This window comes from Fundulus heteroclitus, chromosome 11 (assembly GCF_011125445.2).
Source record: "Fundulus heteroclitus isolate FHET01 chromosome 11, MU-UCD_Fhet_4.1, whole genome shotgun sequence".
Classification (NCBI taxonomy): Eukaryota; Metazoa; Chordata; class Actinopteri; order Cyprinodontiformes; family Fundulidae; genus Fundulus; species Fundulus heteroclitus.
In genome coordinates, this window is record NC_046371.1 from 26,428,730 (window position 1) to 26,441,589 (window position 12,860).

The 12,860-nt window shown below is 42.8% G+C and overlaps 1 protein-coding gene across 2 annotated transcripts in view; it reads right to left on the minus strand.

The window, feature by feature from the left end:
* Positions 1-803: 803 nt before the first annotated feature.
* Positions 804-12,860, minus strand: part of LOC105929329 (gap junction delta-2 protein) — a 28,382-nt gene continuing 16,325 nt past the window's right edge. For both annotated transcript variants that reach the window (XM_012867052.3, XM_012867053.3), the window contains one exon: positions 804-3,217. In XM_012867052.3, coding sequence (XP_012722506.1) covers positions 2,359-3,217 — 859 coding nt within the window. In that variant the 3' untranslated portion in view covers positions 804-2,358. The remainder of the gene's footprint in view (positions 3,218-12,860) is intronic.

The window sequence follows — 12,860 nt, forward strand, 5'->3', positions numbered from 1 at the left end:
TTTTCCATACACTTTTGAAAAGGGCATAAACAACTTCCAACATGCCATTAATTAATAAAAAGTAGATGTAAACTGATTTTTTTTTTTTAAATTGTACTCCTTTTTCATTCTTTTATTATCTTTTTTAAGACATGTCTCTCTCATTTACCATCAGAAACACAGGTGTATGTTAAATAGAAATCACTTTTTATCTAAGCCTGCAGGTCAGCAACACTGGAACCTACAGCCACAATGGAACGGATCAGAAGAAAGACTTTAACTGGGCACATCCTAACACGTCAAGACGCTTTGTGAGCTGTGAGATGATTTAAACACGGATGTTCACAGACACTCTCCGTGCGATCGGACTAACCCTGAGCGAATATGTAAAGGAGAGCGAGCAAGAGGCATTAAAACTTTAGAGAAAGAGTCCCAAAAGGACTCCTCCTCAGTCTTTTATCGGTAACAATTTTGAGAAGCATGTTAAACTTTAATCCACTTATAGTCATGCACCACTTTGTTTTGGTCTATCACATAAAATCCCACCAAAATGTAATACGCTTGTGTCTGCGACATGAAGAAATGTGTGAAAGTGCACATACCGTTCAAATGTGGTTACATCCACCTACTGTAAAATGTATTCAACATTTACAGTGCAGATAATTAGATTTATTACAATATAATTTATCTGTGCAGTTAAATTCTTGCTTTGGATGCTGCAGGTTCATTTTGCTGATGCAGCCTAGCATGTGCCCACATCAAGCAAAACAGTAGCAATGCACTGTTAATTCGGAGCTCACTGTCACGACACGACACACCCAAAATCACTGCATAATCATTTATTCACATATTTCTTTTCACATGTTATACTCTATTATTGCTGCAGTTGAGGCGCCTCTCAGGTTTTCGGCTTTCGGTATTCCCATAAAACGAGATTTCTTTGCCCGTGTCTCTATGTTTTTCGTCTTCATGCATGCTGATTATTACATTTCACAGGAGCAGGATGCAAATAAATAAAACAGTCTCTTTTTTTTTAAGTTACATGTCATATTCTATTCCATTCTATTGATGCTTCTGTAACATGCCTTTTTCAAAGTCCAAGGAAGGGGAAAAAATAAATAAAACTCTTCTTTTTTATTGGGGGGGGGGGGACACAGAGTATCCATTAGAGGCAGGGTAAAGGCATAACAAAAAGCACATTAATGCTAAATATTGTTAAAGCCGGCAATCTATGGTTAATCTTCAGAAGCACCGAAACCCCCCGCTCCCCGCCCACTCGGAGCCTATTCATACGTGATAAAGGGAAAAAGGCTAAGTGTAATTACTACATTTCATCTATGTACACTAGCTTGGAAATATGGCACCAAATGTGCTTGTGAAAAAGGTCTGAGGTTACGCGTTAAAATATTTGCGACTACGTTTATTTCTTTGTTTTGTTTTTTTTCCCCCCTGGTTAACTGAAAAAAAGTCTGCGTGTAACTCCATTCATAAGCTCTCCACAGCGAGAGACGTTTACAAAGTAAAGTAAAGATACTGGCATGATTTTCTCAGCTGTTCCGAGAGGAAACGGCATGCCTTGGAGGCACCAGGAACAACAAAGTGCACCGACACAGTGTTGGAAATAAAACTCGTCGTCAGTCTGTTTCTCTGCTTGGCATCTAAATCCGTCAAAGCACACGAAGAAGACGTGACTTTTCTCTTCTTTTTCTATTTTTTTTCAAAACGAAATCCTGCAGCAGCAGCAACAACAACAACAAATACTGTGTTCCAGTTTATGCTGATCATTCTAGTGCTCATAGATTATGCTTTTTTCTGTTTAAAAAAAAAAGTGCTTATTTATCCATCAAGTGACTATTCTCCAACAACGAGAAATAACTACCTTACTGTCAGCAATTCAGAATAATTTAGCATTCGGCTTCCCATTCACACACACTCATGCGTATGCAGGCATGCGCTCGCTTAAGCTCTTGCATATGCACACATATATGGAAAATGTCATTTTTTTTTTATTCCTATCCTACGGCAAAGGCAACGCATAAAGAACCTCAGACTATCTTTACAGTATCTTAGTATTGTTTGAAAATGCTCAGTTTCAGTGTTGTGTTCTCTGTAAGCACCTAGTGTCACCCAGGGAGAGATCAGAAAAACGCAGTATACAAGTTTTAGGTGTCCCCCTTATTAAGAAAAGTGATTATTTTCTCTTCGAGTGTCAAAAACTCTGCTCGGTGACTGGTTTTGTTGTGACTGCACAGAGCCTGTGCTCTTGATGGTAATAGTAAGGATTCAGGGGCCAGTCTTTTTGCCCTACTGAGCAGGCCGGGGAAAAGCTCTTGTCCAAAGTTTCAAAGGTCCTCGAGCTCCCAGGCGGAGAAGCCTCTGTCAGACGTATGCTGACTCACTGGACTGGGTCCTGCCCAGGTTCGGGGCCTGGGACAGGTGCGAGACGTCCTTCTTGCGCACTTCGCAGATGGACTTCCTTCGGGCCTGCACGCCTTGCATAGCCGACTTTATCTTCCTCCATCCGAGGTGGTTGAGCTCTGCCAGGTTGAGCAGCACGCATATGCCGCTCACCGCGAACATAAAGACCAGGAAGACAGTTTTCTCCGTCGGACGGGACACGTAACACTCCACCTCCTTCACACACGGGTAGCGGTCGCACTCGAACATCCCCGGGACGTTGAAGCCGTACAGGAAGTACTGGCCGGCCAAGAAGCCGATTTCCAGCGCGTTGCGGAACACCACCTGGATGACGTAGAAACGGGAGATGCCTTCCTGCCGCCGCACTTTCGAGCTCTTGTGCGTTGGGAAGGCCCCTCGAGGTCCGTTGGGGATCTCCTTGACGTCCATGTCGTGATCCTCCTTGCTCTCGGGGTGCACCAGGATGCCGTTGATGTTGCGGGAGTGAAGCTTGCGGACGTGGTGGTCGTGGTGGCGACCGTGGTGACCGTGTCCGTGGTGGTCCATGTGAGAGTGGAGCAGGGAATAGCTGCGGTCGCGCGCCTTGGCCGACTGGTGAACAGAGTACGTGATGAAGCACAGGCTCGGCGTGCACACCAGGATGATCTGAAAGACCCAGTAGCGGATGTGCGAGATGGGGAAGGCCTTGTCGTAACAGGCCTGGTTGCACCCGGGCTGCATGGTGTTACAGATGAACATGATTTGTTCGTCTTCGTACACCTTCTCGCCCACTATGCCGACTATCAGGATACGGAAGATCACCACCACTGTCAGCAGGATCCTGCGGAGACACAAAAAGAAGAAGGAGCAGGCAGGTAGGGGAGGGGGGGGGCGAGACGGAGAAAGGCGACATCAGTTAATGAGGAGCAGACGTACCAATGTGCCGGGAAACCTGTGGGTGTGATTCTTCCTTTCAGATGCTGACAAGTCCTTGATCACTACATACTGAATGGTGATTGGGTGTTTTATGACTTTCTTTTTGCTAGTTGTTTTTCCAAACCTGAAGGATGATCAATTATTTTATGTTCACTGTTTACTTGAAAGCCCGATCAGACCGACAGAAAGTAAGGAAGTATTAAACGAATAACCCAACTCTGGTTGAATGTTCATGTGTGTGTGTCTGTTCCTGTGATTACCCAGATACTGTAACAAACAATATAGGATGGTAAAATTCAGCATAAAGCCCCTTAACATTACCTGTAGATGGCTCTACACAGTTATTATGAAAAAGAAAACCTTCTCTGCCAACTCCAGGGTTTTAGCATTGAAAAGATCTGACCCTGATCCCAGATTCCTCCATGTTACTATTTATCACACAAGGATGAAGCCAAATACATACAAATAAACTAGGGCTGTCAAAATAAGGCGTTAATTTCGATTAATTAATTAAAAAAAAAATAACGGATTAAAAAAAATAACGCAGATTAATCAATGTCGTATAGTAGGGGTTTTCAATAGGTGAGGCGCGCCTCCCCTGGGGGGCGCCAAAGAGTTACAGGGGAGGCGCATGAAGACAGAGAAGAAGACAGCGCTGCCGCTCAACTATGTAGCAATATTCGTGTCTTCTGTTTGAGCGAGCAGGAACCAATCCAAGCGCGCAGTGAGACAACTCTCAACGCTCAGAACCGGTCTGGCACGATCTGAAAAACTCTTCTCAACCCACTGTCCTCGCGGTGAGTTCCATCTCTGCTCGCGCGCTACTTTGCTCGCGCACACCTGCTCATTCCACGCTCAACACCAGCTGTGCGCTCGCTTAGCTGTTAAAGCCAATCACAGACAGTTTTTTTTTCCATCCAATCAGAGTATGGCTTGCAAATACTGCATTCAGATGAATTAAATCAAAATGCTGCAGCCTTTGGCTACTAAACATCACCGTGGGATTGAAGAAAAACAAATAAAAAGTGTAATATTTTAGCCTAAAATATTTAGGCTAAAGTATTTAGACTAAAATATTAGAGTTACTAAGTGAGCTGTGAAAAATGTTTTTGTCTCTTTTCTTTCCAGCTTCTGGGAGGTGATGCAAAACTTTATTCTGATCATAATCATCATCATTGTTATCATTATTTAAAGAGCACTTTAACACGAGGTAAAACAAAGTGCCAAACATCAGAAATACATCAGATAAGAGATAACAACTAATAAAATGCTTGTTTGTTAAAATAGCACTAGGTCTAAATTGTGTATAATTAGCCTAAAAAGTAGATTGGAATATGGAATATGTTGATGTCTGTTAAATTCAGGTTATCTTTTCTATTATTATTTCAGTTGACATGAGTTCAGTTTGAACTCTGCTATTCGCGGATGACGTGGTCCTATTGGCTTCATCGGGGCGTGATCTACAGCTCTCACTGGAGCGGTTCGCAGCCGAGTGCGAAGCGGCCGGGATGAAAATCAGTGCCTCCAAATCCGAGACCATGGTCTTGAACCGGAAAAGGGTAGAGTGCCTTCTCCGGGTTGGGGAGGATGTCCTGCCCCTAGTGGAGGAGTTCAAGTATCTTGGGGTCTTGTTCACGAATGAGGGGAAGATGGAGCGGGAGATCGACAGGCGGATTGGTGCAGCGTCTGCTGTGAAGCGGGCGCTGTACCGATCCGTTGTGGTGAAGAGAGAGCTGAGCCAAAAGGCGAAGCTCTCGATTTACCGGTCGATCTACGTTCCTACCCTCATCTATGGTCACGAGCTTTGGGTCGTGACCGAAAGAACGAGATCCCGGATACAAGCGGCTGAAATGAGTTTTCTCCGTAGTGTGTCTGGGCTCTCCCTTAGAGATAGGGTGAGGAGCTCAGTCATCCAGGGGGGACTTAGAGTAGAGCCGCTGCTCCTCCACGTCGAGAGAAGCCAGTTGAGGTGGCTCGGGCATCTGGTCAGGATGCCTCCTGGACGCCTCCCTGGAGAGGTGTTCCGGGCACGTCCCACCGGGAGGAGACCCAGGGGAAGACCCAGGACACGCTGGAGGGACTATGTCTCCCGGCTGGCCTGGGAACGCCTTGGGATTCCTCCTGAGGAGCTGGCCCAAGTGGCTGGGGAGAGGGACGTCTGGGCCTCCCTACTGAAGCTGCTACCCCCGCGACCCGACCCCGGATAAGCGGAAGACAACGAACGGACGGAACGGACGGATGAGTTCAGTTTGACATTGGCATCTGTTTAGTTCAGTTTGTCTGCTGTTGAAAACAGCACTTTAATGTATCTAATGCTGATTATTCATTGAATCATTTGAATTTAAATATTTAAAATACTTTCAGAGCAAAAATTATATGCGATTAATTTAGATTAATTAATTACAGAGTATGTAATTAATTAGATTAATTTTTTTTAATCGATTGACAGCCCTAAAATAAACCCCTGAATTTATTGGGGGTGTTTTTTCTTTGTACCATGAGAGGGACATTGATTCCAATTGACTTTTTCTGTTGCATTGACGGGTTTTCTACATGTTGCTACGCTTTGAACCTCAAGACCACCGAGAACGGCTAAACTCTTTACATTCATTGAAACAAAGCGAATCTCGTCTTCCGGGACTCTTATCATCAAACTATTGTCAGCCTTTTTTCTCTGAAGCATATATGCTGAACCATCAAGGGGAAGGGGGGGGTGGGGGATCTTTTGAAGAAAAAAAAATAAAACTGTCAGGACCTCCCATTGAGCATTATTAGAGCACTTCTGCGCTTATAGAAAGCCGTGTCCAGGGATTGGCAGAGCTACGGGGTGGTGCAGCTGCTTTTTAAGGCCTCTGAGAGACTGATGTGCTGCACTGTTACATTCTGGTGTCGATCCAGCATGGGCACTGCGGAGGAGGACTGGGGCTTTAGGGCTGCACAGTCAGCTCTTTTTAATGAGTGAGGAAAGCCTGCACATCATGGGGGGCTCCCCGATACTTACACCACAATGCAAAGGATGTGTGTGTCGCCCTCCTGCATGGAGGAGGTAATCACTTATAAAGCCCTTGCTTCTTAGCACAACAGGGACACTCACTGTGCAAGTTAGGGGACAGAGAAAATGGGTTAGAAAACCCATGGTAAAAGGCATTCACTAAGGAGCTCTGCTTCTGAGGAGGGTTAAAGGGAAACTTTATCGATGTATTTCATTAAGACAACAATTGCTGCACTTCCTACCTGAATTCAGGACAAATCCTAGAAATAAGAACGAGCAAAGTTAAGGATGATGACTGCAGAGACTGAAGAAAGGGGGGAGGAAGATGTCTGAGTCTTAGGCGTCCTTGTGGAGTGAGATAATGAAAGACTATGAGCAACGTGACTGGGGTGACAGCTTGTTAAAGCGAAGTGAGAGGCAGGTGAAGATAGGAGCAGAGAGGCACATATGTTGACATAAAACAGACCCAAAATAGAGCCAAGTGCTGCATTAGGACCGTTCCTGCTCCACCTGTGAATATCTGCTTGTGTGTGATTTTTCTGTGTAAAAAAAAAAGAAAAAAGAAAGGAGACGCGAGGATGCAGAAACAAAGACGGAGACTCATCCGTGTGTGCAAAATGGTGAGCACATCCAGCGGCCTGCGCTCAAAGCAGCTGCGGGTGCATATGCTGCACTGACTCTGATCGGGTTTGATAACCCGACCAAATGCAGCTTCCCCTGCACCTTTTGAATTTGAAATCTTGCTTGGAATTTACATAAAGATATTAAGCCGTGCCCCGGCTCTGTTCGCTCTGCCTGAGTAGGCTCTGGAGATGTGACAGCAGCAGGTTTGAGTGGAAATCGGCGGTTCGTTGCACCGTGGCGGTTCTTGCATAAAGGTTTGTATGTGATATATTTAATTTATTCTTTCAAACAAAGAATCCCCCCCCCCTTTCTTTGTTTCTACATTGTATGCTTGTTCTCAAAAATCTAAACTGTTTTAAAGAGTCTGGGATCAATCTATCTACTGTTATTTTGTAATTTTTGAACAAAGCCATGACAAAGAAAACTGCATTCAGCTTCCATGAAAAAAAGTAAAATAGCCCTTTAGTTTTGTTGCTGAACGTCTAATATTAACCAGCTGTGGCCCAAGGCCCAATTTTCTTACCGCGCTAAAAATGTGCCCAACACGACGGGCAACAACTTTCCACTGAATGGAAATGCAAACAGGCAACGGCTCACTAGACTGGGCCGTACTTGACAGACTTTTTCTTGCGCATCACGATGCTATTTGATGCAAACTGACATGGAAATCTTTGGTTGACTAAGTCTCCATATTTAACTGTGATATGTGTTCATATGGTAAATCATATGAATTTCACGCTGCGTTTCTCTTCTGCTTATTTTTCTACCTTTATGAAAGTTACTAAACATACTGCAAGATCGAACTGTGACACAATTGGCCTCTTACCTAAATGTCCATGTAGGGATAAGCTCAAAGACGGGACATTTTTTTTCTTTTTTTACGTGTAAAAAATGATTTTGTATATGATAGTAAGTGGTTTGCAACAGATGGTTTATTTCATCCTCAGTAGACATTGTATAAAATCTCTGCAACATAATTTAGCATATAACCACTTAGCAGTCAGCTGGAAATATGCAAGATGTTCCGTGCAAACCAGTGGCCTGCTCATTAAACGCTCTTCTCCTCCAGCCGAATGCACACTTTACACCGAGGCTTATATCCGAGGTTTAATTAGTGGTGGCCTGAACTCTCAAGAGTCACCTCGCTGTGCATTCATTTGTGGCTTTGTTCCTTTTACAAAACCCTCACTTCATATACACTGTGAGCCTTTTTTTTTTATTAGCTTTGAGTTACGCTAAGCAGTTTGCCATTCAAATTGATCATACCTACAGTACCGCAATCTATTAATATATTCACTGGTTGGAGTGCTTATGAACCATAACAGAAACCTTTATTCTTTATATAATGGTATAAGACAATTCAAGCCTCTGAAAAGCCAAGATGCCCGACTGAATTTGTCATTAAAAATGGAACCAAAAAATATATTTTTATGAAATTGCATTTAACAAACCTTTCTAGGTCTATAACAATGGGGTGATGTCTAAATCTTAGAAAATAAAATCAGATCGAATCAGGTAGTATGCAGAGCTCTAACCATTAACCTGGATAATGTAACTATTTCAGCTCTGAGAGAGCGGGCTTTAATGCCTTTGGTTCCCGAAAATAAGACAAAGTGCCTCTGCAATGATCATTATGAGTCATAGTCATGCTGCATATTCATGTTAAACAAAGAGAAATATTGTTTCTACATATATACTGTTGTTTTGCTTATTTATGCTAAGGATAGCAGTGACCACCACCACATGTGGGTATTTATTCTGCTATTGAACTTAGGAAAATCTCTATACTTCCAGCTGATGTTTGAATATTTGATCTTACTGAATAGATTCATTTGAAATACAAGACTTTAAATTGGACACTTCTAAATATAAACATTATAAATGAGCCTTATGTGCCTGTTTTGGTTGCAGTCACTGATTCATTATTTCAGGGTAAGAATTTAACATTGATTCATGAAGGTGATTCTTTAGGTCTCACTTTATGTCCTTTTGTGGATATTGTTTGTGTAAAATTAGGAAACTGCTGCAGATTCTACTGTTCTCCTCATGAAGACTAAAATCACATAAGCTACAGCACAAGGTACACACAGTGATTTGCAAAACTACATTTCTACTCTTTACCTTTTTAAACTTTTCCACATTTTGACAAGTTACAACCAGAAAATACAGGGATTCATTTGGATTTTATCTAACAAACGAACACAAAGCAGCACATAATTTTGAAGTAGAGTCTTTTTCAGCTCTGACTGTGTTTAGGGTCATTGTCCTGCTAGAGGGTGAACCTTCGCCCCAGTCTCAAGTCATTTGCAGCATTGCTGTGATTAGATACCTCTATCTGCCCATAACCTGAGAGCATCTCCTCTGCTCATGCAGATGAAAACCATCTCCACAGCATGATGCTGCCACCACCTTGTTTAACTGCTACAATGTTGCACTGCATTCAGTTTGCTGACACAAACAGAATTTTACTCCCATAAAAAATGTTATGTTTTATGGCTATCTTTCCACAGTGTTTTTTTTTTCTTTTTTAAAAACCAAATTTGTGGAATGAAAGCTTAAAATGATCCTGTTGTTTCACACATAGGTTTAGTTCATGAACTGGGGAGGTGATCCTTTGAAGGCAGTTGATCACATATTTTAATCAAGAAGTATTGGAGTTAAGAACGCTTTTCTGAGGTTTACATTTGTAAAAAAATCATATTTTAATCTCTTTCGTCTTTCATTTCTTAATTCTGCACACTTTGTATAGGTCTATGACATGAACTACTAATAAGATACTTTGAAGTTTATGGTCGTAACCAAACAACACAGACGTACGTTAACGTGTCGGTTCCTGTTCACTGAACGGTGCAGCACAGACGTCTTTATAGATCGGGATTTTGTAATATCACGGACGGAAGCGGATAACCCTTTTGTTCGATGCTGCAGTGCCAGCTTTGGTTTGTGGCTGCGGTTTTCTCGCCGCAGCTTTGTTCACCTCAGTGGACGCTTTGCAGATTCACCTGTGGACGCTCATTACTGCAGAGTTGGTCATTCAGTCTGTACTGAAGCAATTTTTGTCATTAAAGGAAAATCCCAAGGCACCGCATGTATCGAACGCGTTGTGTGTTTGCAAGTGTGTGTATAATTGCGTGTGTGTGTGTGTGTGTGCGTACACCACTGCTGGATAACAGGATAATCAGCATGGGGCGGATTGCTGCATTAGCAGAACGCAGTGCACTGAGGTTATCTGCAAACCTCAGTGTTTTAAGTCCCGCAGAATAACAAGCCAATACTGTTAGCTGGAGCAGATCAGGACAGTAAAGCCCAGAGGCCTGAACCTGCAGAATATTCAATAACCATCATAAATTATGGAGAAAAAAAAGGATTTAGAATTTTAAGTGTCTCATACCCCGGGGTGGAGGGTGTGGGGGGATATGAAGATACACTCACTTGCAGAGTCAAATTGATAAAGACAACATGAAGGAGTTTCAGGCGTTTAGAACAAATGGATCCTTAAAACAAAGGTTCTTTAAGCGGCGGGTAAAACATCACCCACATCCGTCTCCCTCTCATCACCTCATTTAGCTGCTTTCATCCCAGAGGACTTCCTCCAAAGTTGAGACTAATGATTATAATTTTCAGAGACCTTCTAAATCCCCCTGCTGTCCAATAGATGTAATGGGATTTGAACAAAATTGATGAGTCTCTCCCCCTTTCGTCGCTTTACTTTTCACAACTTCTCAGTTTCCTCTCCTAGCGCCGGAGAGCTGACAGCTGGCATTTTCCTAAACTTCAAAGACGGGCAAGCGGCTCGCGGGCCCGCCTAAACGTCCAGAGGGAGGACGCAAAGAGACGGGTGCAGCCGCTTCTGCTCACGTGAAGCCCTTCAAGCCAGTCTGCCGAAGGACTTGTGTGATTTGTGTTTCACTTGATGCTCGCTGCTCTTCAGCTGGTGTGTTAGCTGGACATGCGAGCCCTGTCTTTCCCAGAGGCTTTCACACACACACACACACACAAACGCACACACACATACAAACGGATGCAAAAAAAACTTCATTCATAGAGCAGCTGCTTCTGAAGGCCTTCAGGGAGAGCAGAGCCCCCCTATGGCACCGGAGCAGATGCATCTGCACATACACATCTTTTCCCTCTTACATTAAATATTTATTTATTAAATATTTGCTTTGAAACATATAAAAAGTAAATGTTTGTGCCTGCAGAGCCAGAGAGAAGACTGTGAAATATTGCATGAGGTCAGCATTTCCTGAAATATTCCTCTTGCTCATGAGCTCAGGCCCTCAAAATTAGGTTTTAGCGTGCTGGATGTCTTAGGACTTTGTCTCCGTTGGTTTTACCGTCCCTTCTTAACCAGTTTTGCTGTCGTTGCTGCAGAAATGCTTACCCACAGTATGATACTGCCACCACCATATTTCATGGTGGGGATGGGGCATTCGGGGAGATGTACAGGGTTAATTTTTTTCTGTCACACGCCATTCGCTTTATTTACAGCTGCAAAAAACGTCAAGAGTACCCTATGGCGCCGCCATTTTTACAATCAATGCCAGAAGAACACGCCGGAAGTCCAATGAAATCAGGTCGCTCCCAAAATGTTTATTGTTTTGTTATCCCTGATTGTCTGACTCTAATTCATGTTGTTCATGACGTCAATAAAAAAAATGAATAAATAAGAAATATCATAAAGTCGCCTCCCGAAATCGCCCGAATTGACTTCCAACCAGAGGTGGGAAGCTAATGAAGTTGTAATAAATCCACTACCTTAGGTTTAGGTTTCTCAACCACCAATAGGGTTAGCCCCCAGGAGAGGGGATAAACTGCAAGTGTTAAATTAGGTTCAGGTGTTAAATCCACTGGTTTAGGCTTTAATGCCCTTTTTTCTCGGTACTATCCGCATATTATAATGTCCAAAACGTGTCTGAAGTGTGAACTTCTGGCATTTATTGTAAAAATAAATGCCGTAGAATACCTCTCAAAAATGTTGGAGTCTTGTCAGTCTCATTGAAATCGACTGATGTTTTGTCATATTCTATTTTTTTTAAATAGTGCAAGCTCAATCAGCCGTTGATCTCTGCAGCTACCGTGCAGCTATCATTTCATAACCTTACTCTGCTTTAAACGTCTCCACAACAGCTTTCTCCTTGACCTGCCGTCCCCGTTCCTTGGTTTTCAGGAGCTACTGTTTGATCACTGATTTTCTCCTTCACAGAAGAGCTGTGTTTATACGATTAAACTATGCAGCAACTGCATCAGAGAGCACATTTTTTTTCCTTCTCACAGCATCCTTCTTTACTGTTTTTAAGTAATGAAACTCACAGGTAGTCTCTGAAAGACTGCACGAGTATACAGTAATCTGTGGAAACTCTCTGAGATAAAAATATTCCTCCTGCCCATACGCTCTCAATAATAAGCTCCACTGATTACTGATGGCACCGTGTAATGAATAAAGACCTTACCAGGCTTCAAAATTAGGCAGCTTAATTATCAGAGTGCAGACATTTCTATTCTCCCAACCCTTATTCCCTCACCCGCGCTCCTCTCTTAAACTGTTTTAATAGTTTCAGGCTTTGCCCACGTCTCAGGCAGTAAAGCAGACAGCCCGGGGTGCCACTAAGAGTGGGCGTAACAATCACTTTGATACAGGCTAAATTTGAGCTCCCCCAGCTGCAGCACCTCAATTAAAATGTTTGCAAGAGATTAGGTTGATGTTTATTGTATGATTTTAGAGGAAATCTCTTAAGTTTTATTTATGCAAGAACAAAATCAACAGCAGCAAATGTGTAATTATTTCACTTGCTCGTTCCGCTACTCTGAGGAAATTGGTCTCCAGCTGTTTTGCAGGAATAAAGAAGGAAATGGTGACAATAATTGTGAGTCTCAACAAGTAGTATCATTTTTTTTTTTTTTTTTTTTTTATTATTTGTGATTTTCTACA